Raw genomic sequence first — 25,495 nt, 5'->3', positions numbered from 1 at the left:
CCTAAGTGGAAGATGTGCATGAGGTAGCCTGTCCTTAGTTTGCTTGTAAATGTGTGGTGGCCAACTGCTGGGGGTGGGCAGTGTCTCAGCCAATGGCTTACACTTTGGGCCTGGCAGTAGAATCGGGTGGAGGATGTCAACGGGGGACCCAGGATGTGGAGATGCAGAGGCTTTTGGGCCTAATGACAGGTTTCAGTCTGGTGAGGGATGGACTCTTAAAATGAAACCCTGCAGTAGCTGCTTAGGATTTGCCAGGGGTGGTGTGTGCGGGACCCAGCGTGAGCTCCCCTTCTGGAGCAGTAGAGTTGTAGGGTCTTCAGGCAGCTTCCTATGTTAGTTTTAAGGTCCTCAAGGGTCGAGGAGATATCTCATGGTTAGGATTGCGAGAATCTACCGTGGGAATGTGGACTGCTGGGGGTCTCTCACTTACCCTTTCCCCACATTGGGGAGCCTCTCTGGGCTCCCAGCTGGTCATGGCTGAGCAGGTTGCCTCACTTCTCTCTTTCTTTGCCTTAGGTGTTTCCGGGCACTTTTCTGTTGAATTCCTGGGTTCTGTTTTAGATGATCTATTTGAAGTGTGATTATCTTCTTGCTATTTTTGTTCTTCTTTGTAGAAAACACAAGTACCAGATGCCTCTAGTTAGCTATCTTGAAGCGCCTCCACTGGGTTTGAATTTTTTAAAAGTTATTGGGGTGTGTGGCTGTGTGTGCGTGTGCACGTGTGCACTATTGTAAATGTGGTCTTCTTTTCAATTACAGCCTCCAAATGGTTCTGTGAATTGGTTTTACATCATTTTATTTACTGAATCCCTAATAGTTTGTGGTAGTTCTCTGTTTTCTTCAGTTGTCCAGGTATATAGTCATGTTAACCTCCTTTCTAATTATTATATGTAAAACCCTAGTTTTATTTGTAAAACCTAAGCACAGTAACACAGATTCTGATGTAACATGATTAGTGGTTGATGCCTATCCTCTTCAAATCCATGTTCTTAAACCTTTCCTAGGAAGCAAGGAAAAGGGGTCATGGAAGAGAGAAAAAGCAGAGAGACAGAGAAATGTGAGACAATTGCATGACAGAGGGACAGGACTGGGTCCCTACATCTCAGTGCTTGCCCAGCCTAAATTTTCTCAAATAGGCATGTGAAACAGACAGGTGATGTTTTACAATGAGGCTTTTGAAGCTCTTGAAATTCTCAGCCAGGTTACAAAGTCCAGAATCAATCCCACATATACTTATGCTGACGCACACAAGTGCCACCAAGTGGTGCCTAATGGCAGCCATGATTCAGATGGGTATGAATTATTCAGCTGGAGCCCAGAACTCCTGCCTTGCAAGCTGACTCCATTGGCTTGTCTCACTCAGTCAATTAAATTCACAGTTATGGAGTCCCACATTTTATACAATTGCATTTGAAAACAGACTTTTTACATGGACCAACTATTGCAAACAACAATGTTTTCAAGAAGAAAATAATCCCCACAGATCAAATTTATAAAAATAACTAACTAGGAAAGGAAAGAGGAAGGAAAAAACAGGAAGAGAAATGGAATTAGAGGATGAAATATAGGAGTTTTAAGCCATAAGCATTATGCATCTTCAAACATCCGAAATAAGTACAAAATATCAACATTTTATGAATTCTAATATTAGATGCTTGTACATTTCTGTAGGTTATTGTAGATACATTTTATTGAAGTATAATTTACATAAGTCAAACGCATAAATCTCAAGTTAAATTTTACGTGAAGTTTTATGTATGTATACACTCATGTAATCACTACCCAGGTCAAGATACTTTCAGACTCCAGAAAGATTCTTATTTCCCTCACTTCAGTCTAGACCTTTCTCCCAAAAAGTAGCCACTGTTCAGATTATCTATTTACTATTAGTTGGTTTTTCCTAAACTTATATAATGAAATCATACAGAATGTATTACTTGTGTCTGCCTTATTTTGCTCAACATTATTTTGATGAATATACTTCGTGTTGTTGCAAGTGGCTCTTTTTCATTTATGCATAGCATTCATTTCAATGAATGTGCCAGAATTTATCCATCCCACTGCCAATGACCGTCTTCAGCTTGAGTACTCAAAGCCAAAGTAGTGAAGAAACACACTACTAAATCAGAAAAAGAAGTCAGGATTCTAAATACATACTTTTTTTTTAACTTTATGCTTTCTGCCTAGACACATCAATAACAGGGTACCAGTGGAAATTTCTCAGAAATATAGTTGGAGGGAGAATGTTATTTTAGATAGTGATATGTTTGCCCCTTCAGATTCACTCTTTCCTTCTCCACCAAGCTGTCAGCCTGAAAGCTGACTTACATTGATAGATTATAATCAACAGCTCCCACATTTGCAGGTTTCCACTTGGAGTCGGCAAACAGAAAGCCCAGTGAAGCGAATTAGATCAGGGTATTCATTCATTCCCTAGCTTCTTTCTGAGAGGGCTTAAGGCCCACTGTGCTTTGAAGGAAGTCGCAGCTCTTCTTGAGGTAGCCTACTCTACAGCAGCAGTCTCCAACCTTTTTGGCACCAGGAACCAGTTTTGTGGAAGGCAGTATTTCTATGGACTGGAGAGGAGGGAATGGTTTTGGGATGAAACTCTTCCATCTCAGATCATCAGACATTAGATTATCATGAATGCGCAACCTAGATCCCTCACATATGCAGTTCACAATAGGGTTCGTGCTCCTGTGAGAATCTAACACCACTGCTGATCTGACAGTAGGCGGAGCTCAGGCAGTAATGCTTGCTTGCCAGCTGCTCAGCAAGCCAGCCGCTCACCTCCTGCTGTGCAGCCCGGTTCCTAACGGTTCCTAAGAGGCTAAGGTATCCAGTCAGTGGCCCGGGGGTTGGGGACCCCTGCTCTACAGGATTCTGCTTCCGGGTCCTAGTGACTTCTCCTGGCCTTTTGGGCCCAGAAGTGGAAATAGCTCTGCTGATGCTAACACGGGTTTCTGCATTACTGTGTGTTGGTCCCCGACATTGCACATACACTTTTGTAATTAATCCTTTGTAAATAGCCCTCTTTGACATATCCTCATTTGAGTGTGCCCACACTTTGTGGTTGGGACTTGACTGGTACAAATATTTTAAATGTGTTTTGCTAAGCGCTAAGTCAAAAGAAGGAAAGGTTGTATTCTCTTTCACACACACGACACACACACACACACACTTCATATACCCTGTGGCTGAAAGGTGCAGTGGCAGAGGCAGAGGCAGTAACGGGCTCACAGTTCCCCCGTTGCCCACATCCTGAAAAGCATGTGGGCATTAAGGAGGTTGTTCTGATAAAGGAAGCAGCCCCTCTCCTTAGGTGGTGAAGCTTTTTAGTTGCATGACTGAGGCACTAGCCCCTCTCCTGGCATGCTCATGGTCTAGTGTCCAAACCTAGTGTTCCAGCTTTGTGATAGGGTGGCACTTGGCTTCAGCCCTACTATCCTTTTTTGGCTTTCACATCTGGGAGTGTCCCGAGTTCTCCCTGCAAAATCAAAGGCTAGCATTCAAGACTTATAATTGCAGGGGCTGGATGTGGTCAGCCACCCAATGGCCTGCAGCCTGGATCCACTGAAGCAGGTTTTCATTGAGCAATTTAGTTCCCAAACAGTTTGCAAGTGGCAATTTGAGCTCTGAGTGGCCGGCCTGCACAGGTGATCATTCCTTAGCTCTCAAATTCATTTTATTCTTCCACCATTATAAAATCCAGTATGAAGACTTAAGTATGTTTTATATAAAATTAAAACATTCTGAACATAACCAATTAATGCTAAATTACATTAAAACCTTAAGTGTGCAGATCTTGAACAAGGCTCCTTTATCTGCTTAGCAGAAGCATATCCTAATATTTCAAGTCATTTAAAAAAATACTGTTACCATTTATAATTATGCATGTATGATTGATAAGTTTCTGCAAAATAATGGAAAATGGAAATAAGATGCTAGGCTCAATACGAGACTGCTAATGCCATACATATTATCAACATCAAGTATTCATGTTCAAATATCTGACTTTATAAATGTATGAATGTGAACTTACAACAAATTTATACACAAAATATTATTTTATAATCCTGTATATTAAGTTCTACACAAAGTTCACTTAAGGAATATTACAAACTCATTGTTTACATAACAGCATAATTAATATTATTACTTATATCCCAATTCCCAATTCTTGCCATAGCAACTACTTCGCATTTCCATTGGAAGGCACTTGGTCCCTGAGCAACTGTCTGTCACCAGCTATAGCTAGTGCACAGAAGAGTGCTCAGTTTTGTGATGTTTCCTATTTGACAGATGCTTTTTCCCCAGGAGCATTTATTTATGATCTAACTAAAGAAAGAAAAAAAGAAGTTTGATGCTAGGCTTTGTGGGATTCAGAAAGAAAAGAAAATTTGCTCTCTCAGCAAATTATGACATCATGAGGTAACACTGCCAGGCCAGGGATGCAGTACTGGAAAATAAAAAATACACCACCACTGAGCTTGGCAAACCTTTTTTATTTTGTGATAAAAATGCTTTCATATAAATTTCATCTTAACTACCTTTAGAATGAAACGGAAAAGTAAAAACAAAGTGTGCATTTTCCTTACTATGTTTAGTCAGGAATATGCGGTCATTTTATTGGTTATTGGGTTTCTCATACAAACAGATATAATATCACTTTTAAGAGAAATGTACACAAGGAAGTAACCATAGTACCAGTTATTAGTGGGGGCCTCTGGGTACATAAATGTATCCTCCCAAATAGTCATCATACATTCACTGTATTTGTTAGGGCCAAAATCCCTAAACCACTTCTCAACAAAACATTATACCTTTGGTTCTTTATTATGCAAGAATTACAAATTGTCAAATTCAATAAGATGATACAGTGGATTTGAGCATCACAGCCAATTGCTTATACTAAAATCTTTAATTCTCAGACTCTCTTTCCCTCATACCTCTCCCTCCCCCACCTAAGAAAATGATGCTTAAAACAGAGGAAGCAAATAAACAAACAAAAAACCTATCCCCAAAAGCAGGCAGAAGAGGAGTCAAAGAAAGAAAGAATGTATAAAAATAAAAATAAACCAAAAATAACAGGGGAGGATCTATACATGGCATAAAAGATGTATCTCACAAAAACTGAGTCTCCAATTTAGAACCCAAATAAGAAAGTGATTATCCATCTTACCTTCCCTTTTATTAGATACCACACAATTCAAGAGTTCTTAAAATCTAAGAGATCAGTAAAATGTTTGAAAGGCAGTGTTGTCCTCCTCATCACTGAAACCTATTGTCTGTAATGACAGCTTTCACATTCCCTTTCTCCAAACCCAAAGGATCCAAATTAAAGTATTCTAAGAAAAAGAAACAAGCAATTTGGTCTGACATCGTGCTTAGGGAAAAGGGAGGATATAAAATATCCAGTGGCTGGATCAGCAGCTGATATTTTCAGAAGTGGGGCTGGGGCAGGAGGGCAGGAAGGGGCAGGAATGCTGTGGTCCACAGAGGTCCATGCAGATAGGTTTTCCTCATCTATGAATAATAAATGGGTCCAAGGACAGAGAGTCACCATTTAGAATGGTAAAATGTTTGCACACTATGAAAGAGGCTGACAGAATGTTACCACATGGAGAGAATAAAGAGAGAATGAACAAACTTAATCTGCTTATCTCAGGGCAGAACTAATTATTTTTGTTGATTCAATAAATTTGGACAGGACTGAAAAAACCATTTGTAAACTATCATGCCAACAGACACACAGGGTTTCCATATGGGGCTACCAACAGACATATCAGGTAAGTGGGAAGCACTGATGTATACTTGCAGCCATAGAAGGAATGAGAACTGTCATTCAAACCAAAAGAGTCAGGAATTCACCTGTTAATATCTACAAAATGTCCAGGCAGAACTTATTTTGCAGGTGTCATGGGCATCACAGTACCTGACAAAAGTGGCAGTGTAGCCATGGACCAATTATTAACTGGCCCAAGGAGAAGAGGAAGAAAACTATTATTTTTCTACCATTAACTAAAATGCTTCTGCCCTTAAAAGAGAGTCAAGGAAACTGCCAAGAGCATGAATACAGATAGTGGGTTCAGGTGAGGGGCAGTCACAGTCTGAACAATGAGCAAGTCTGTAGTTGTCCATTATCATTCAGAAGGTGACTCTAGGAAAGGAAAACGTTCTGTTGAGTTTCTACGTTAGTTGCCAAAGGGAATGCCATGGCCGCTTCAGAGGAAAAGAAATGGTAGCAGAAAACAGCAATATAGTTCCTCCTTTTCCAATCTTCTTATAGGGCTGTCTTGGACCATAGAAAACAAGTCCAACTTTCCATTTCCTGCATTTGAACACAGAAAGTCCATGTCTTCAGTGAGAACATACTGGGTATACCAGTAACTCAGACCACAAGTGTGAAAGAAAGATTGGTGAGCAGGTCTTTAAGCAGCAAGATAATCAGAAAGTAGAGACTGATCATCCAACAAAAGGAAGACAACTGTCAATGGGTCCCTTGGGCTAAGGAAAGTTCAGTCCTAAAGAGCAAAGGGTACAACATTTGAGACAGTGTCTTCTGTGGAGATGAAAGGAAAGGCTCGACAGTGACGACTAGTTTCATATGCTGGGTGAGTGAGTGAAACAGGCCTAGAGTGCTCAGATCTGGGACAAATATGTTCCATTGCTCAGGCAGTCAGTGGAATGCTTGGTAGGAAGTAGGGGGACCTGTGGGTGGGTAGCCTGGCTCTTGCACAAGTTAGCTTGTCACTTGGTCATTCCAACATTCCAAACCTTTTTCTGGTTTTAAAAAAGTAGGGAGGGTCATAGTAACTAGACTATCAAGGATAAAACTTCACACTGACCAGGCCCATACACAGAAAAACAACAGACTCATACCCTTCTTCCTGGTAAAGTTTATATGAAGACCAGCACACAGCCAAGGAAAATTAAGGTGTAGCCTCTTGAAGGGATCTCCTGCCCCCAAAATTTGTGGAAGAAAAATATTCTGCTACCCTTCTCTCTCCAGGAATGATATATACAGGAGAACCTAATACAGTATGTCCATTTTCTAAAGAAACGTACTTGAAAGGTTTATGCTGAGAACCATACCAAAGTAAACCTTGTGAGACTCCAAGGGATACTGGGAAGACAGGAGGGGAAAGGAGACCAAAGTTGCTTTCATGGGCCAGAATGATTAAAAACACAAAGGTCTTGCCCTATAACATGCTGGTAGGGCTACAATCATGGAGAGGTGCAAAATCGAAAGCACCAAATGAAGACAAAAGAATGTCCAAGGAGGAGAAGATGCATAGGTCAATTCAGGCAGAATTCCAGGGCACAATTCCCAACAGGACTCTAGTGTATAATCTTCTCATGGACATGGCAGAAGCCCGCAGGGCTTAAAACACAGTCAAGGCTGCAAGAATGTCTGGGCTTCAGTAAGCATCCATCTTATGCTCCAAATAGAAGAGAGTAAACATGGACCCAAGGCTTGTATTCATCTTGCATTTCCATAAACTTGTCTTGATTATTAGATTAGAATAATCAATAAGCCTTGCAGATACCCAGTGAAACTGACAAATTGCTTCTCTTGCATTATCTGAATAAAAGCATCTTCTCTTTCCTACCTCTAGAAGCTGGCTCCAGAGATTTCTTCATTTCTCTCCCGGATGACCTTCATTTGTTCCTCAGCAGCATTTACAAAAGGCAGTTATGTCTCTACACTGGAGGCAGACTCTTTCACGCATAAACCTGCATGTTGTTGTGTGGTGGCTCAGACATGTGTGTCCCAGGTCCCCGCTGACCTCCTCCAGCACCCCCAGGGGTAGGGCTGGTGGTCACATCTGACCAGTCAGAAGCAGAGTGGGGTGATGAACTTGACCACTGGTCAGGAGACTCTGGGGATGGTGTCAGGTAGGGATGCTCACCCTGGAGGTGACCACTGTGACTGGGTGTTCGCTCAGCAGCATTTGAGGAAGCATAACTGTGCTGTGAAGGGGGTGTGGGGTACTTTCCCACAGAGGCTGGGAAAGGATGATAGGCTGGGAGAATGGTCTGAGCTACCTGCCCGTCCTGTTGGGGCATCATGGCAGTGGGGAAGGCCACACTGGGCAAACGGGCCATTTCTGGAAGCTGGTACATGGTGGGCAGGGGGCCCGTAACAGCTGGAGGGCAGGTGGACTGAGGCTGGGGAGCCCCTGCTGGTTGGGCAATACTGCCTTTAGGGATGAGCTGGAAAGTCACAATGGGGGGCAAGGGCTCCCGAGGGGTGGTTATGTGCTTCCCTTCAGGTGGCCTGCTCTGGGGAGCTATGCTAGGGTGGGTGCCCTCAGCTGGAGCCAGGACCATGCCAAACATCTCATTGTACTGGGTTTCATTCACCTCCATGCGGTTCATCCAATCTGCTGGGACTGGGACTGGATGGAGCCTACTCAAGCTTCCAGCACTGCCACTGCCTGGGGGCACAATGTGGTGGTGGGATAGCAACTGGCTCACTGAGGGAAGCACAGTGCTGGCCCCATGAGCCAAAGGCTGCATTTCATGAAGGTTAGAAAAAGACAGTGCATGCTGGGCATGAACTGAGGCAGGAGGGGCGGCAGTGGCCAACATAGGGTTGGGTGAGGCCTGTAACATCCCAGGGGATGTAATCATTGGAGAGGATGTGGTATCAGAAACGTATGTGTGAGGAGATTCTAGGGAATCAACAGGAGATAAAGTTACTGAACTCTCAGACAGTTGGACCTTCTCACTCAGAGACTTCTTCCTCCTACTACCCTTGGCATCCTTCGCCTCCTTGGCAAGGTTAGGGAGGCTAGTGGGCATGGTACTCTTGGCACTGGGCCGTCTAGACTTCTTGCCCATTGGGGTGTGCTTCAGGCTGAGGAAAGATCTGTTGGGCCCACAGATGACAGGTGAGAGAGCAGAAGTCAACACAGTGCCTGGAGGGCTTGGGGTCACATTGTATTCATCCAGGAGGCGCACAATGTCATGGTGCATGCGATCTCGAGCCACATCCCGGGGAAGACGATCCATATGGTCTGTGATGTCTCGATTGGCAAAATGGTCTAACAGGATCTTGGCTGCTTCATAGCTCCCCTCCCGGGCAGCAAGAAACAGAGGTGTCTCTTCCTACAGAAAAGGCCCATCACAGAACACGTTAATAACACTCTTGAGAATATAGCAGTTTTTCTCAATCTTTCTTATTATCACCCCCTTAGACATGTGCCTCTACCAGTGTACTGAATGTATATCTGTGATTTATACATAAAAAGAGTAAGATTATTTCACCTCTCCTCAAAAAACAATTTTGCACCTTAGGGGGAACATCTCTTCAGTTGGGAATTCATAAAATAAAGCATGCCCCTGAGCCAGAGACTCACTTAAAAGAGTACTGAGCTTATCAAAATAAGGTTCTAATAGGAAAAGGAGTTAGAAATAAGAAAAGTAGGAAGAGAAAAAACTAAGGCATGCACAGAACTGGGAAAAATAAGGGAAACAGTGAAACAAAGAAGAGACAAAACATGTGCAAGAAAGGACTAAGATGAGGAAAATGAAGAAAACTGAGAGAGGATGAATGACAGAAGGAAGCAGGACAAAAAACTCAGACGGAGAAAAATCAAACAGGAAAACAGGGTGTCCAAGGACAGAAAAAAAAGCAGCAGGAGGGAAAAAAGAAAGAAAACAAGAGAAAAAGAAGTGACTATGAACAGATGAGACAGCTGGAGAAAAGGAAATGTCAGGGAAGAGAAAAGGTTACACCAAGCTATCTATAGCCAGCCTACTGCAAGCTGAATACTGAGAGGGCAAAGAACTCCATCCTGACACATGCCTGGACAAGCCCTATATCCTCATCAAGCTCTCCAAACCCAGTGTCTGCCCAAACTGCTTCCATCTTTGTCTATACATACCACAAGGATATGCAAGGAGAAATGGGAAGGGGCTTATAACTGAGGCACTGCTATGAGCCTCCTCAAGCTCAGCACCCACAAATTGTACCTTGTTGTCCTGCATGTCTCGGTTAGCCCCATTTTTCAACAGCAAAAGAGTCGCCTCCACATTATTGACAGCAGCTGCCCAGTGAAGAGCAGATTTTCCTGAAGGGGAGAAACATTTTTATAAACAGACATATCACACTCTTAGTAAAAAACACCATGACTTATACAATGAAACTTTAAATTCCCCAGAGATCAGCAGGAAGCAGTTCTCTGTAGGAGTCTATAGGAAAAACCAAAGTAATCTCTTCCTTTTCCTCTGTTCTAGAAATACTTCAGTACAGGCTGCCTAGCCTGCGGAAGACCTCTAGGTGAAAGGATCACTTGTATGAGGTATTCATGTCCCCTACATGGCAGAATCTACCCTGTTACATACTGAAGACAAAAACCTATATATTACATGTCAGAATTTATATTGAGAATATTCCACAACTCTCCTAGAGAAGTCAGCTCTCATAAATCCTCAAATCAAGAGTGTTATGCCTAGGAAACTATATGGGAACACCTTTCATGTATCTGCTCTGAGGTCCAAGAACCCTCATTAAAAATCCCTCATTTTAACTAGGGATCTCCCACTGGCTTGGATCTCTGAGTTGCATGTTAAAGGAAGAATGAATAAATGCATGAATGAAAGAATGAGTGAATTTCCTATGTATTTGAATCTCAGACAGTTCTTTAAGGGTCATGTAACCATTCCCCCTCCTCAGAGGCATGCTTTGCAGGTACGAATCCAAATCCCTGCCTTTCATCCCTACCATGGTCATCCACTGCATTCACATCTGCTTGGCAGTTGATCAGTTCTGCCACCATTCCCTCCACAGCCAGGCGGGCAGCCAGGATCAGGGGTGTAGTACCATCATTCATCCTGGCATCTAGATCAGTTACTCGGTTGCGAATCAGAATCTAGAAGAGGAGAAAATACAGAAAAGAGAGTCACCTGGATGAAGGAAAATAATGAAACTCAGTGAAGAAACAAGGGCATCAGAGCTGAGGCTACACTGTAGGTTCCCGGAGGGGAGGGAAAGTCTTGTTATCTTTGTGCCCAAGATTCTATCGTCATCAATCAATAAATAGTTGTTGATTGAATAAATAAAAAAATACGTGCTCAATAAATAATGGCCGATGTAAAGTGAAGAGCCTTCTACTTCCTCAGGAAAGAAGAGGGATGTGGGGAAATATCACAAATTCAGTCAGTATACAGTCTAAGGTGATTCAGAATGCTTCCGATTTCCTCATAAGGATAAACAGGTATCAGGGAATATAATATGAACTCAGGTCAAGAAAACTGCCAATGAGCAGCTGGAAGCCCATACAGTCAGGCCAATCCATAAGCAGTAAAAGATACTAGTCAAAGGCTCCAGACTAGGTATCACTCTCATCTAATCTACGCATTTGGGAAGCATCTTGGCACAACAAATTATCACTAATAATCAGAAAGACTGGTGTTATCTGCAGTTGGCTCTATCACTATCTTCCTATATATGGCTAGGTCAGTTTGCCTGTCTCCCTTCCCACTTTCCCATCTAGCAGGCATGACTCTAATACCTGCCCTAATCTCTCAAATGATTGAATAAATTCAATGAGATATTAGTTCCTTAAAAAAGATAAAACTGTACAGAGCCATAGGAATTATTAATCAAGTGACTCTCCTCATGTTCTTTACCTGGAAGACACCTTGGGCATCAGCTGCCACTGCAGCATGGAGGGGGCAGCGGCCCATGTTGTCCTGGGCATTGGCATCTGCACCTGCATCCAGGAGACGCTTGGCAGCATCAGCCCGTGAGTAGCGGGCTGCAAGGTGCAGGGCCATCTCACCAGTCCGGTCCGTCTGGGCCTGGAGGCTGGCACCTTGGTAGACCAAATCTGTGATGATGTTAGCAGAAGAGTCCTCTGCATCTTCATCTTCATCACTCAAATCTGAGCTGCCTCCTCGGAGAGAAGCCAACATTAATGGGGTGCAGCCATCTGTAGGAATGGAAAATTCCATAAAGTACTCAAGAAGAAGGCAGTTAACCCTATCTTCAGCTTGAAACAGCTCTATTTAAGCTACTCTTAGGGGCAAAGAATTCCCTATACTTCTTGTAGTAACTGGTTATTAGTTTCATATTTGCTACCTTTTCCTCTGATAACATCGTTTCTGTAAAGAATAATGGGAAAGTACAAGTCTTTTTAAGCTGCAGGCTCTTCTCTAAGTAAAACAAGTTTTTCTGTTCAGGTTTAAGTGATACGTTATTTTAATTGGACATTTAAAAATATGTAATGTTAATAGAGCAATTGATATATGCATAAGATATTAACTAACTATCCTCTGCTTTGGGATATTATTTTTCTATCCTACTACAATCTAACCCATTTTATCAGCCTGTTTAGTCTCAACACACTGTACGTGAAGCAATGTAAAATCCTTCCCTTTCTGAGTTGATATTTCTTCACGGCTACATTCCTTAAGCATTCATTTCCTCAAGCTGATTTAGTCTGTGAAATTGGGAAGGGGTGTATGGCTGGATGGGGCAAACACAGGGACAGCAATGTGGAACCACGGGCAGACACAGCCCAGTGAAGAGGGGAAGAGGCCGGGTGCTGACCTGGGCCCCGGACATTCACATCCAACACATCCACCTCCTGCTCTGCCTGAGGAGGGGTGAGGGCCAGTGATGGTGTCCTACGGATGTCTGCGGCTTCAAGGTGTTGCTGTGTCCATGGCCGTCGATCAATGGGGTCGTCTTCTTCTGAGAGTAAGGCTTCATCTTCAGCCTGAAAGGTGAAAACAATGCTCCCTATCAATCTGGCCACCACCAGAAACTGCTAATGAGAAGCTGTCCAGAGCCTCCACCACCCCTGCTTATCTCCCATTGTTTTGTCTCTTCCTACTCCTCCACCCCTCCAGAGGATTACCTCAGCCTTGGCTTCCCACTGCTCTCATGATGTGGCTCCTGCTTACTTTTCCTGCATCATCTAGACAATTCCCTTCCCCCATCCCAAACTCTAGGCTTTAGCCTTTAGATCTCCAGAGCACCCAACTCTCACTTTTCCTACCCTCCACTAGAAAGTAAACTTTAATTCTTCTTGCTGGCCCTAAAAAGCATACTCTGCTTACCTCTGCTTAACTGATCTTGTTTTAAGTGCTTACATAGTATTACACGGCCATCTCCACCACAAGGCTGTAAGCTTCTCGAGAAGGCAAAATAAGCCTTGTTCAACATTGCTTCCTTGTACTCAACATAGCACCCAACATGTAGTAAGCACTCAGGAAAGACTATTCAATAATAATTATGATAATTTAAAAGCAGCTACCCTTTACTGAACACTTAGTACATGACAGGAAAGTAGATAAGGCACATATGCCAACACAACAACCCATAGAGGAAAGGGTTATTATCATCTGCATTTTACAAGGAATGATAATTACAAAGAGGTTAAGTAACTTGCCAGCTACTAAGTGGCAGAGTTTTGGATTTGAATCCAGTTCTGATATTAACTAAAGATTAGTTAATATCATAATTTCTTCATGGCTACATTCCTTAAGCATTCATTTCCTCAAGCTGATTTAGAGTCTGTGAAATTGGGAAGGGGTGCATGGCTGGATGGGGCAAACACAGGGACAACAATGTGGAAGCACGGGCAGACACAGCCCAGCGAAGAGAGGAAGAGGCCGGGTGCTGACCTGGGCCCCGGACATTCACATCCATCACACATCCACCTCCTGCTCTGCCTGAGGAGGGGTGAGGGCCAGCGATAGTCTTCTTAACCATTGTGCTCTACCAGCTCCCAGCAATGCACAGCTGTAGGATGGATGGTCTCCTTTTTCATGTCAGTCTTAGCCCAATCTACCACTTGCTTTTATATGGTTTTAGTTTCCTGGGCTCAAAGTATGGAGCCTCCAATGTCAACGTTTTGCCATGATCACTGGCTTTCGTTTTGCCAGTGTCAATGATCACTGGCTTTCTTCCACTGCTTAATTTCATCTTTTCTTATAAGTACCCACAAAGGATAAGGAAGAGACGTGGCCATGAAGGAATTGCCATCTACACACACCATTCCTGACTTGACTACTGCCAGCACGACACTAAAGGAAAGAGACGTGTTTGTTTTAATATTTTAAAAGAGATATTCTCAAAGAGTATACGTAGGTAACCCAAGGTCATCAATGTCCTAAGGATTCCTGCTGTTTAAAAGAACCTAGGATAGTTACTGTCTGGGTAACATATAAAGACTATCACTCTTTACTTCCATTCAGGACACTCTGGAGCTAAAGGACAGAAATTTGAAATGTAACCAGATAATGTCTGACAATGGTGGTTCTACCAAGGCCACCTCACCTTCACTTTCTTTGGTTGGGGCCCTTCATCATCGACCCAGTGTTCACTTGTTCCAGAACCAATTAGGGTAGCTTCTGAGACTTGCACTGAGAGATTTCTAATATGATTATAAAAATAAAAAATAAGAATGGTGGTTATGTCATAAACTAATACAGTGGTTTTCAACACTTTCCACCGTGACACATTCCCATGGCTCTATTACAATTTTGCAGGGTCTTGGCCCAGAGAAGATGGGCAGTATTTTTGTGACATTCCCTTGGCATTCATCCTTTCCCTTCCCACTGAGCGTGAGCTTACAACAAAAGTGCACCTCAACACAGAAGCTGGGTGGCACTGTGATAATATGCACAGAATAGATGCACCCAGGCTCTGACTGTGGTTTCAGTCACTCACAAGGCATTCAGAATCATGGGCAGTGTGAGTAAATGTCCAGAGCTTAGAATTTAAAATCATGACTCAACAAGATACGCTTTTCTAGTCATCCCTACTTATACTGTGAATAGTGGCTTGTTGGCAACGCCTCTTACTTCAGCCCCACAGCATCCTGTCCCACTGGCTCACGACGCTTGCGATTGCTTGCATCTCGGCGAAGAGTGAAACCTTCAGGCAGCCAGAGAGAGCCATGCTTACGCTTTCGTTTTGCCATGATTACCCCCAGCAGAATAATAAACAGAATGATGACAACAGCAACAGCAAGGAGATAGAGGAGCTGAGTGCGTTCTGGAGTCAGGGATTCACCTGAAAGTCCACAGAGACAGGGAAAGTGCTGAATAAAACATCAACCTCTCAAAGTCAGCATTAGATTCATTTAGAGGGCAACTTTGACCTCAACAATTCTGAAAAAATACAGGGCTACATAATGAAAATTGTTTCCCCAACTGACACTCTCCCCCCGCCACCTTTCCCCTTTACACCACTGCCACTCACTGACGACAGACACGAGAGGGTATGACAGGGTCCCCTGTATGGCGTGAGAGGCCAGGAGAGCTGCTGCTGCATCTGTGTTCTTGAAACAGTGATCTGAGTCTTGAACACACTGGCGGTTGTCAATTTCCAGAAAGACTTTAGAGCTGTGGGATGCCAAGGGAGAAGCGGAGGAGGAGAGATGGGGGTAAAACAGAAGAGTGCAGGTCCGGCAGAATGTGTCATAAAGGGTGATGGGAGCCTCCCTCCCCTTCAGCATCAGGTCCCCACCTCTGGCATGCTGCTTTAAGACATATCTCAGAAATTAGGATACTCTCCCTTGAGATCTTAAACACTAATTCCCACATAGAGGATGTCCCACCTTCCTTAGTCTAGCTGACCAAAGCCTTCTGGCTGAGGCAATGCATGACAAAGTGAGAAGCTGTTTTCCTCCTGAAGGTTTCAGTGGTCTTCTTCCATTCTTTCCTACCTACTCAGTGGTACTTAGTGCTACTCTAAAAATACATCCCTGTGCATTTTTAGTCCTTATTTTCCTTTGTCTCTGCATTGGTATCTCAGCTAGTTGGAGGGTTGAAAGTTTGGGAATATACCAACAAAGAGTGAGGTGTGAATGACAGAGCAACTGAAGATCATTACCTGTGTCAAAGAGACGTATATTCTAAAGAAGGGCCTTGACAATAAGGCAATGATTAATGTAAAAAGGAATGTCACTAATAAAGGGATTTGAGGCAACTCTGGCAAAAGGTTATGGATTCTGGCATCTGAGAAGGCCTCCCAGACATCCTGCCTCCTGGTACCCCAGTCCACTTTTCAGGACCCCAAGATCAAGGCACATCTTTACATTTAAACATAACTACTGGGGTAACGGGTTTATCTTAAGTGGTGGGCCATTCTATTTGTCTGATTCTTGCATTTCTATAGGTTGAGTTATGACTTGTGCTACACATCAAAGTGCTAGGCTTCATAAAATTAGCCTTGAAGTTCAGAAACCAAACACTTACCCAGCCACCTCCTGCTCTTGTTCACCAGGAATGGACCTGCGTGTCATCCTCTGTTTCTTCATGGCAGCTGACTTCTCACCATAATAGGGGTACACCATGAGCTCCCCCTGGGAGTCCCGCTTAATGCGCAGGTTGGTGTGGAGCAGGGTCCCCAGTGCCCGCAAGAAGCTGCGAGCATCCTGGAGCAGCTGTTCAGGTGGCATCAATACCACAATAACCAGGGTACCCTCTGCCAGGTTCTCAGGCTGGTCAGCAGCACAGTCCAGCCCATCCCAACCACACTCCTCACTGTTGCACCCCTGGTCACAGTGGTTGTCTTTGAAGTGGTCTGCACAGTATTTGTCATACCTAGGTAAGGGGAAGCAGAGAACAGGAGAAAGGGGCTCAGATTAGACTGGAGCTCTATTTGCTTTTTCATTTGGAACTATTGTGGATTTTCCTACCCATTTTCTGTGGCCCACACCCAGGACCCAAATGCCCCACAAAACCTTCTTTGCATCTCCTATCCCCGATGTCATAGAGTACGTATAGTCTACGCCACTCATCCTTGTTGTGTACTTCCTAAATGAAGAACATTGTACTCACTATGCTGCAGGAGCTTAGGGACTCCCAGGCAGTTTACAATCCTGTTAAGTCAGGTTTTCAAACAAAGCTGCATATCTGAAACAAAAGTCAGCCTGGTTCATGCTTCCTCTACTTTGTGTCCATTGTCCCCAGTAGGGTAACAACGGGCTTTAGAAAGTGAAAGATGCCTCTAGAAACTTGATAAATGGCCCTGAACCATTGAGAGTTGCCACAGAGAACCATATTAACATGACCCATTTCTTTCCCTTTCAAGAGTGAATCCCAACTACAGAAGGTAAAGGGGGATGGGTATGTCCTTGTAGCACACCAGACCAGACCTTACTTGTACAGGCTCTTTCAACATTTGCAAAAGGAATTAGAACCCTCAAACCTAAATGATGTACAAACTATTTCATCTACACTCTCCTCTCCTTATCCCCTACCCCTTGATATTTATACTATTTGGTACAACTTTTCATGCTATCTCAATCAAAAGATTAGGAGTCAATGAAACAACCTGCTCTGGCAAGTTCTTTAACCCTTGGGCCTAAGTTGTCTCACCTATGAAAGAATGTTAATAATACCTATGCCTCATGGGTTGTTGATAATTAATTGGGAATAAATTAGATGGAATGGCTAATTAATAGGAAAGTTTCTAAGTCAACCATACAGTATCCTACAACTGTAACAATTAAGACCAGGAGGGTTCACAGACCTAATCTAATTCATGCTTCCTGATAAACCTGGGTGGGGAAAAACAGTCTTAGGGAAAGGAATGGGGTGAAGAGAGAGATACAGACCTTTTCATCCATCCTGCAGGCAGGTTATGTGAGAGGCTGCTTGAAGTGGGAAACACCACTTCCAAAAGTTATATCCCCCAGGAGGTCACGAAGGCAGCAGGTGAGAAGGCAGAGATAGGCAGAGAGAGAGGGTCATTATGCAATGAGCATTCCTGGCCCTTTGTCAGCAAGGGAGAGCACAGGGTAGTGTGCGATGGGACAAGGCTGGCACCATCTGAAAAGCAGAAGCAGCTTAGGCTGAAGCACTGGAGTGGTTAGGAGCAAGAACGAGAAACTGAAGTGTGTTAGTGACAGTCCCCTTCAGCTTCTGGAAAACGTGAAGCCCTTACTTGCATGTCTTGCTGTTCCCCTGGCATTCAAAGTTGTCAAACAGGCACTCGGCCGTGTTGCACAGCTCATCACACTGGTTGTTGATATAATCCCAGCAGGGAAGTGGGGAGGAGCAGTTGGCCCAGGGGTTCTCCATGGTGAGAGAACAGTCACCCCCATCCCACTGGCAGGCATGGCTGTTGCAGGCCTCATCACAGACGCCATCACGAGCTTTGTCGGCACAATATTGGCTCAAACAGGTGGCAGGAGGGGTGCTGGGGGGTGCCGTGTAGAGTTCACAGCGGCTACCCCAGAATGGTGGGGCACACTGGCAGGAGTAATAAGGAGGCTGGCGCTGAGGGTGGCAGCTGCCTCCGTGCTGGCAGGGGCTACTGGCACAGCCTGACTCGCAGTCCCGGGGGTTGGGGCAAAAGCAGCGGGGTCCAGAGGCGGTGTGCACACATTGCTCCCCTTTCCTACATTTCACTTGTCCACAGCTGCTCTGGCACCTTGCCCCGGAAAATCCCTGTGGAAATCAGTGAGGAAATAAAAATGGCATTGGTAGGAAAACAGTCATATTGGAAGTTTTAGGTTTCTAGAAAACCTCCACATCTCACTACTCCCTTCTGTACTTCCTGTTCAGCCCAAGCTAAGGTTACTAGACAGGTTTCCTTTTGGTATCTCCCGAGGCATAGGGACCTCTTGTTTTGGGAAGGTTTCAGCCTCTGGCAGTGATAAGAGAATGGGTATAGCAAATAGCTAAAATTAAGCTTCCCTCTACTTTTAAGAGACAACTTGCTTCCAAATGGTTCCTGCTAAAGAATGCAAGCAGAGCAGCATTTCCACCAACTCTGGCCCAACCTGGCCAGTGAGATTACCCTCCAGCATGGGGCCGAGAAGCCACATACATCAGCCCTATTTTCAAGGGGCATTCCACCACTTTTTGTGGTTTTCCCTCAGTTTTTCTTAAGACTAACAGTCATGGATTGGGAAGCTCACTGTTTCTGGGAGTGTCTAAACAGCTTTTATTTACTTTTGTTTTTGTTTTGTTTTGTCACTTGTAAACAGCTTTAAATGGAAGAACCCAAGCACTTTCTTATGAAACAGTAGAACTGAGAAATCTTCCCATTTGGAAGACTGATTAAACCAGGTTTAATCTCAGTTCTGTCACAGATTGTATGGAAGAGACAATGCCCCTTCTTAGATGAGCAACAGGGCACTTACCGAGGGACAACGGCAAATGAAACCATCAGGCATGTTACTGGCCACAGCACAAGTCCCTCCATTCAGGCAGGGCATCTGAGGACACACATCGACGAAAGTTTCACAGTGCCGGCCTCAGAAAATAAAAAATGAAAAAAAGTTTTAAAAGGCAGAAGTAGTCACTGCAAGTTATTGAACAAACTTTGCTGGGATGGGAACTAGCCACAGGTGGAGCAAGTGTGAGAGAGTTCAGTTCTAAGCCTGTGGTAATCTGAGCATAGTAAGAAAACACTCACTGCATCTCAGTATGATTGGCCTGTCACTGGCTCAGGCCAGTCCCTTACACTGTCTTGCCTCCACAATAAGTACCAACTCACACGACAAGATGGGTGAGAAAAGTGACTTAAATCCCACCAAAAAAAGAAAAATCACACTTCAGCTTTTTGAAGTCACTTTAGCTTTCACAAATTGCAGGAAACAGTTGAAAAACTATTCACTGCATTTTGTTAATGTCATCTACTTCATAGGAGAGGCTACACCAGGCCAATATATTTAAAAGGTGATTTGCAGTATAGAGAATTTTCATCTGTGATACCTCATTTCAATCACTTTTTGGCCTTTCTGTAACCTAACTCAATTCCTTAAAATGCAGCTTAATTTTCCTAGAGTTAAGTTCCTCTAGGAATAATTCCAAAACAGAAGGTCCCTGGGGGCCACTGCTCCAAGATAAAGCACGAGGCAACTGGAACCACAGAGGAGATGCAGGGCACAGCTGGGACTCCTGGTCGATAGCAGGAGATAGGCCCCATCTGGCCTGTGGTCACTCGGGAAAGAAGAGGTAGCTTTAAAAATGAAATAAAAATATAATGCTTTGGGCCAACAAGATCAAGCAGCAAGAGGTATAAATGTTTGTCTCTTCAAATTACAGCAGCAGCCACTAACCAAGAGCAACTACCACATGGACACAGCTTGGTGGACCACCAGTCCCTTGCTGCTTATCTCTGCAACAGCATCCCACAATAATTGTGCTCAATGTATTCAACAGATTTTTTTTTTCATTCACAAATGTGGAAAATGCACAAACACTACTTCCTGGCTGTGGGACACTACTTCAAAGTGGTCTCCATTCCTTCCTTCTCCTGCTTCCCCCTTACTTTGCAAATGCTTGTCAGTGTTTCCAGAGAAAAAGCCTCAGGGGCAATGAAAGAAACGGGAGCCAGTTTTGCTTCATTGGCTTTCCAACTGCAGTATGGCCAATACGAGGCTGTAGACAGATTGTTCATACTCATTCTGTTCCACATTGCCTCAATAGCTATTATGTTCACAATGGACTACTTCTTTTTGGGTGTTAGTGTATCCAGGCAGCTTCCATATTGCAGAATCCCTATTCTTTATAAAATTCCAAGATGGTAGGGTAGCATATCTTTAAAGTTGGAAGGAAAGATGGCTGAAGATGGGCTCGGGATGTAGCAGAGTTCAGCTTGATGAACTGTTTGTAAATAGACTATTAAAGCCTATTTTCTTACTCCCAAAGAATCTGATCATACCCTCCGTATAAGAAATACAACTATAGACCCCAGGAAATGCATGATAATTTTCAAATCTGAGTATCCTGCCACATCTGGATACAAACAACTATTTTAGTTCCCAACAGTCACCATGCTGCCCTCTCCAGAAGTAACTAGTAAGTTCTTGTGACAAGATCCCTATACTGAGGCAGGGCTTGGTCATCTTCACGCGCTGTAATGAAAGAAAGAAGCTTGGAAACAGAGTAGGAACATGACCAGGCCTTTACTGGGCAGGGCATTACTTGTGACCACTGTAACTTTTCATTTCATACCCACATCAACGATCCTTGGTTAAAGACGCTTGAATTTGGACCTGCTCCCTTTAAGTATCTAAGCAGGGTCCTAAGCTTCTCTGAGTCCTAGGGGTGGAATGATCACGGTGGCAGGAACTACCCTGTAATTCAAGCCTCACATGTCAAAGGAGGCAGGGTGAAGAAACCAGAGTTAGACGTAAGGTTCCTTAAAACATTATTTTGTTCAGATGAAAAGAGTTCTGTGAATGAATGGTGGTGATAGTAGAACAACAATGTCAATGCACTAAACAATGCCACTGAACTGTACACTGTATACTTTAAAATGATTCAGATAGTAAATTTTAGGTTTTGGATATTTTGCCACTATTAAAAAATATTACTTTGTTCAACTACTTTCAATATACACTGTAAAAAATATTGCTGCCATAGCATGATATAATCAATGCGCAACAAAAGAATCTCTCAGGAAAAATTAAAGGTAGACACTGATTGAAACATCCATAGAGTACAGACCAAGAAAAAACTGGCTTTTAAAAATTAAGCTACTGTTGTTTTTCTTATATAAGAAAAGCTTCACTTGGGTCTGGGACAAGTCACAGGGCCCAATTTGTTCACTAAAACCATCTTCCAAGGCAGTGGCCAGGAGGCTAGAGAGCTTCTCACCAGTAAAGGCACTACGGCAAACACACAGGTAGTCATTGGTGAGCTGTATACAGTCCAGACTGCCCTCAGAGCTGCAGGGGTTGGAGAGGCACTCATTGATGTCTCCCTCACATCGCTCCCCAGCAAAGCCAGGCAAGCAGCGACAACTGTAGCCTCCAATCCTATCCACGCACTGACCACCATTAAGGCAATGCGGACCCCTGGCACAGTCATCAATGTTCTCTTCACAGAGTAGGCCTGGAGGAAAGAGAAGAGGTACAGAATTATGAAAATCCTTTTAACTTGCTTTCCAGCAAGGGATAACCACACTTGTTGGCATTTTCACAATGAATCAGAGTATTCTCTTCAACTGGTAGTGGGACCTTGTAGTTGGGCAGGGCAAAGCACATGCTTTATTCATGACAGCTGTCATCCTTTTGGTGAGTTGTACAAGTAAAGGAACAAACACACTAGAGCTCCACATGTACTCTCCCACTCAATCCAGTGAAGTAGCACCCTATGGTGTAGGTCCTATTATTTGTCCCATCTCAAAGACAAGGAAACTGGAGCTCAAGAGAGGCTCAGTAATTTTTCCAAAGTATAATCCAAAATATAAAAACAGTCCAAAAAAGAACATAACAATAAATACAGCATGCAACTGTATAATGACATTTTAGTCAATGCAGGCAGCATACACAACAGTGGTCCCATAATGAAGCTGAAGCTGATAAATTCTTGTTGCCTAGTAACATCATAGCCTTGTAATGTCATCGCACAATTACTTTTTAAATAAATTCAGTGTAGCTTAGGTGTACAGTATTTACAAAGTCTACAGTAGTCTACAGTAATGTCCTAGGCCTTCACATTCACTTACCATTCACTGGCTCACCCAGAGCAAGTTCCAGTCTTGCAAGCTCCTTTCACAGTAAATGCCCTATACAGGTATACTATTTTTTATTTTTTATATTGTATTTTTATTGTACCTTTTAAGTTTTCTACTGTACCTCTTCTTAAATATGTTCAGATACATAAATACTTTCCATTGTGTTATAATTGCCTACAATATTCAGTTCAGTAAAACAAGGTGCAGGTTTGAGCCTAGGTGTGTAGTAAGCCATACTCTCTCTGTTTGTGTAATTACACTCCATGATGATTGTACAACAATGAAATTGCCTAAGGGCATATTTCTCAGAACATATCCCCACTGTTAAGTGACCCATGACTATACATAAGTTATGTAAATATATTTGTAACAATTGGAACTGAATTTTGAATGAAATACATTTTTAAGTTTTATAATCACTGGCTTTTTTCTGTAATAGTGTATACGTGCACCAATGCTTTTTATTTAACAGAAATAGAGGATAAATTTCCTGCTGAGAGTTCAAAAGTTATTCCATTTAAAACAGGACTCATTTAATGTACTATACATATAAATGAGCCATCTAGTATGAATATCTGCATACAGTGTCTTAGAAAGAAACAAAAGAAATCAATGACTATTCTAGAAATTATTCTATGACTAATTCAAAAAGGTACAAAAGAGGCCGGGCGCAGTTGCTCACGCCTGTAATCCCAGCACTTTGGGAGGCTGAGGCGGGCGGATCACTTGAGGTCAGGAGTTCGAGACCAATCTGCCCAACATGGTGAAACCCCATCTCTACGAAATACACAAAAATTAGCTGGGTGTGGTGGCACATGCCTGTAATCTCAGCTACTTGGGAGGCTGAGGCAGGAGAATCACTTGAGCCCTGGAGATGAAGGCTGCAGTGAGCCAAGGTCACGCCACTGCGCTCCAGCCTGGGCAACAGAACGAGACTCTGTCTCAAAAAATCATAATCATAATAAAAATAAAAAAAGGTACAAAAGAAAACAGTTCTGTATTCCTGCCACTTGCATTGTAGCATACACTAACAAAAGCAAGATTATTTTTTAAAAAATGTAAAATAAGGCCCAATTTTCAATAGCAATTACCAAATTACCAAAGACAAAATACCTAGGAACAATCTTAACATGAAATGTGTTACACTTATATGAAGACAACTTTAATACTGTCCTAACAGACACAAAAGAGACTTGAAAAAATGGAAAGACATACCAGGATTTGGTTAGCAAGATTCCTCATCATAAAGTTGTCAGTTTTCTCTATACTGATTTCATAAATTTAATGAGACCCCAATAAAAATTACCAACAGGAATTTATTAAGACAAGCTGATTATAAAATTACGTGAAAAAGAAACTGTAACTATAACCAGGAAAACTATGAAGAAGAAGATCCTTAATTGAAATAGAATGTTATTGGTGAATTAATAGAATAACAGAGAAAATAAAGTCCAGAAGAACACCAAAAATACACATGGGAATTTAGAATCTGGCAAAGGTGCCATCTCAAATCATTACATAAAAAACAAAATATTCAATAAATTGTGTATTAACAAATGAGTAACCATATGGAAAAAGTACTTGAAGAAAATATGGGAGAATGTCTTTACAACCTTCAAGTGTATAAGATGTTGCTAACTACAACTCAAAATCCAGAAGCCATTTTAAAAATGATAAATTCAACTTGATTAAAAAGTAAAAGTGTGCACTGAATATCACTATGAAGAAAATCAAAAGATAAAAAACACCATACTGGGAAAATATTTGTTTTTTTAATATCATAGCCAATTTCCACAAAACATTAAATCAACAACTTAATGGGGGGAAAAAGACATATATATATATATAAACAGAGAAACTGCAAGAAAAGGAAAAGAAAATGATTCTTAAATGAAAATATATTCTCTACCTTAAGAAAAAGCCAGTATGCTGATATACTGCAATTACTGATTAAAATTATAAATGTACATATTACTCAATCCAGCGATTCTATTTCTGAAAATTTATTTTACCAATATACTTTTATGCCTGCAAGATAACTGAAATATCTATCATGATGACACTGGTTAAGTAAAATATGGCATGCCTGTAAAAGGGAATTCTGTGGCTATAAAAAATATTGAAGAAGTTCGGGCCAGGCGTGGTGGCTCACGCCTGTCATCCCAGCACTTTGGGAGGCTGAGGTGGATGGATCGCTTGAGGCCAGGAGTTCGAGACCAGCCTGACCAACATGGAGAAACCCTGTCTCTACTAAAAATACAAAATCAGCTGGGCGTGGTGGCACATGCCTGTAATCCCAGCTACTTGGGGGCTGAGGCAGGAGAATCACTTGAACCCAGGAGGCGGAGGATGTGGTGAGCTGAGATCGTACCATTGTACTCCAGCCTGGGCAACAAGAGCAAAACTCCATCTCAAAAAAAATACATATATATATATTATATATATAGCTATTATATATGCTATATATATAATACATATTCCTACACACATCATAATCAAACTATCAAAAGATAAAGAATCTTAAAGGCATCAATATATATAGAATATATAATATATAGAGAGAGAGAAGGAGAGAGAAGTTCTATATTTTGATATGAAAATATCTCCAATTAAGTAAAAAAAAATCAAGTGCAAAAAATGTGTCTAATATTCTATCTTCAGAGTAAAAAGTAAAGGAAATAAAATATCATTGCATTTGGCTTCTCTCTACATAAAGAAATTTTTGAAGGATACAGTTTTTGAAAAATTCTAGAAAGAAACACAAACAACTAAAAGTGGTGATTACATGTTTGTGGGAGAGGGAAAATTTGCCCACCAGAAGAGAGATGGGAATGAGAAGTATTTTCACTGCATACTTTTTCTACGTGTGAATACATTTTTGGTCTATATGTATATATGCATATCTCACCTTATACATAGAGTAAATTGAAAACAAAAAAGTAAAAACAAAAAAAAATCCAGTATATGCTCCCTATCTCAAAGAATATTTGATATTTAGGGATTGCTAGTAAAATGAGTATAAATGTGTATTTCCCCATCAGAATGGAACCA

The 25,495-nt window shown here is 42.4% G+C and overlaps 1 protein-coding gene across 4 annotated transcripts in view; it reads right to left on the bottom strand.

Moving 5' to 3' along the window:
• Nucleotides 1-4,485: 4,485 nt before the first annotated feature.
• NOTCH2 (notch receptor 2) overlaps nucleotides 4,486-25,495 on the bottom strand; it is a 192,729-nt gene continuing 171,719 nt past the window's right edge. For all 4 annotated transcript variants that reach the window (XM_030934979.1, XM_030934977.1, XM_030934978.1 and 1 more), the window contains 12 exons: nucleotides 21,583-21,819; nucleotides 19,119-19,231; nucleotides 17,915-18,420; nucleotides 16,222-16,569; nucleotides 15,224-15,366; nucleotides 14,824-15,034; nucleotides 14,297-14,393; nucleotides 12,563-12,731; nucleotides 11,641-11,942; nucleotides 10,733-10,880; nucleotides 9,982-10,079; nucleotides 4,486-9,114 (listed from right to left, as the gene is read on the bottom strand). In XM_030934979.1, the coding sequence (XP_030790839.1) occupies nucleotides 7,726-9,114; nucleotides 9,982-10,079; nucleotides 10,733-10,880; nucleotides 11,641-11,942; nucleotides 12,563-12,731; nucleotides 14,297-14,393; nucleotides 14,824-15,034; nucleotides 15,224-15,366; nucleotides 16,222-16,569; nucleotides 17,915-18,420; nucleotides 19,119-19,231; nucleotides 21,583-21,819 (3,761 nt within the window). In that variant the 3' untranslated portion in view covers nucleotides 4,486-7,725. The remainder of the gene's footprint in view (nucleotides 9,115-9,981; nucleotides 10,080-10,732; nucleotides 10,881-11,640; nucleotides 11,943-12,562; nucleotides 12,732-14,296; nucleotides 14,394-14,823; nucleotides 15,035-15,223; nucleotides 15,367-16,221; nucleotides 16,570-17,914; nucleotides 18,421-19,118; nucleotides 19,232-21,582; nucleotides 21,820-25,495) is intronic.

This window comes from Rhinopithecus roxellana, chromosome 8 (assembly GCF_007565055.1).
Source record: "Rhinopithecus roxellana isolate Shanxi Qingling chromosome 8, ASM756505v1, whole genome shotgun sequence".
In the NCBI taxonomy this organism is placed as follows: Eukaryota; Metazoa; Chordata; class Mammalia; order Primates; family Cercopithecidae; genus Rhinopithecus; species Rhinopithecus roxellana.
Note: the sequence above shows the minus strand (reverse complement) of the source record. Positions and strands in the feature narration are given on the sequence as shown.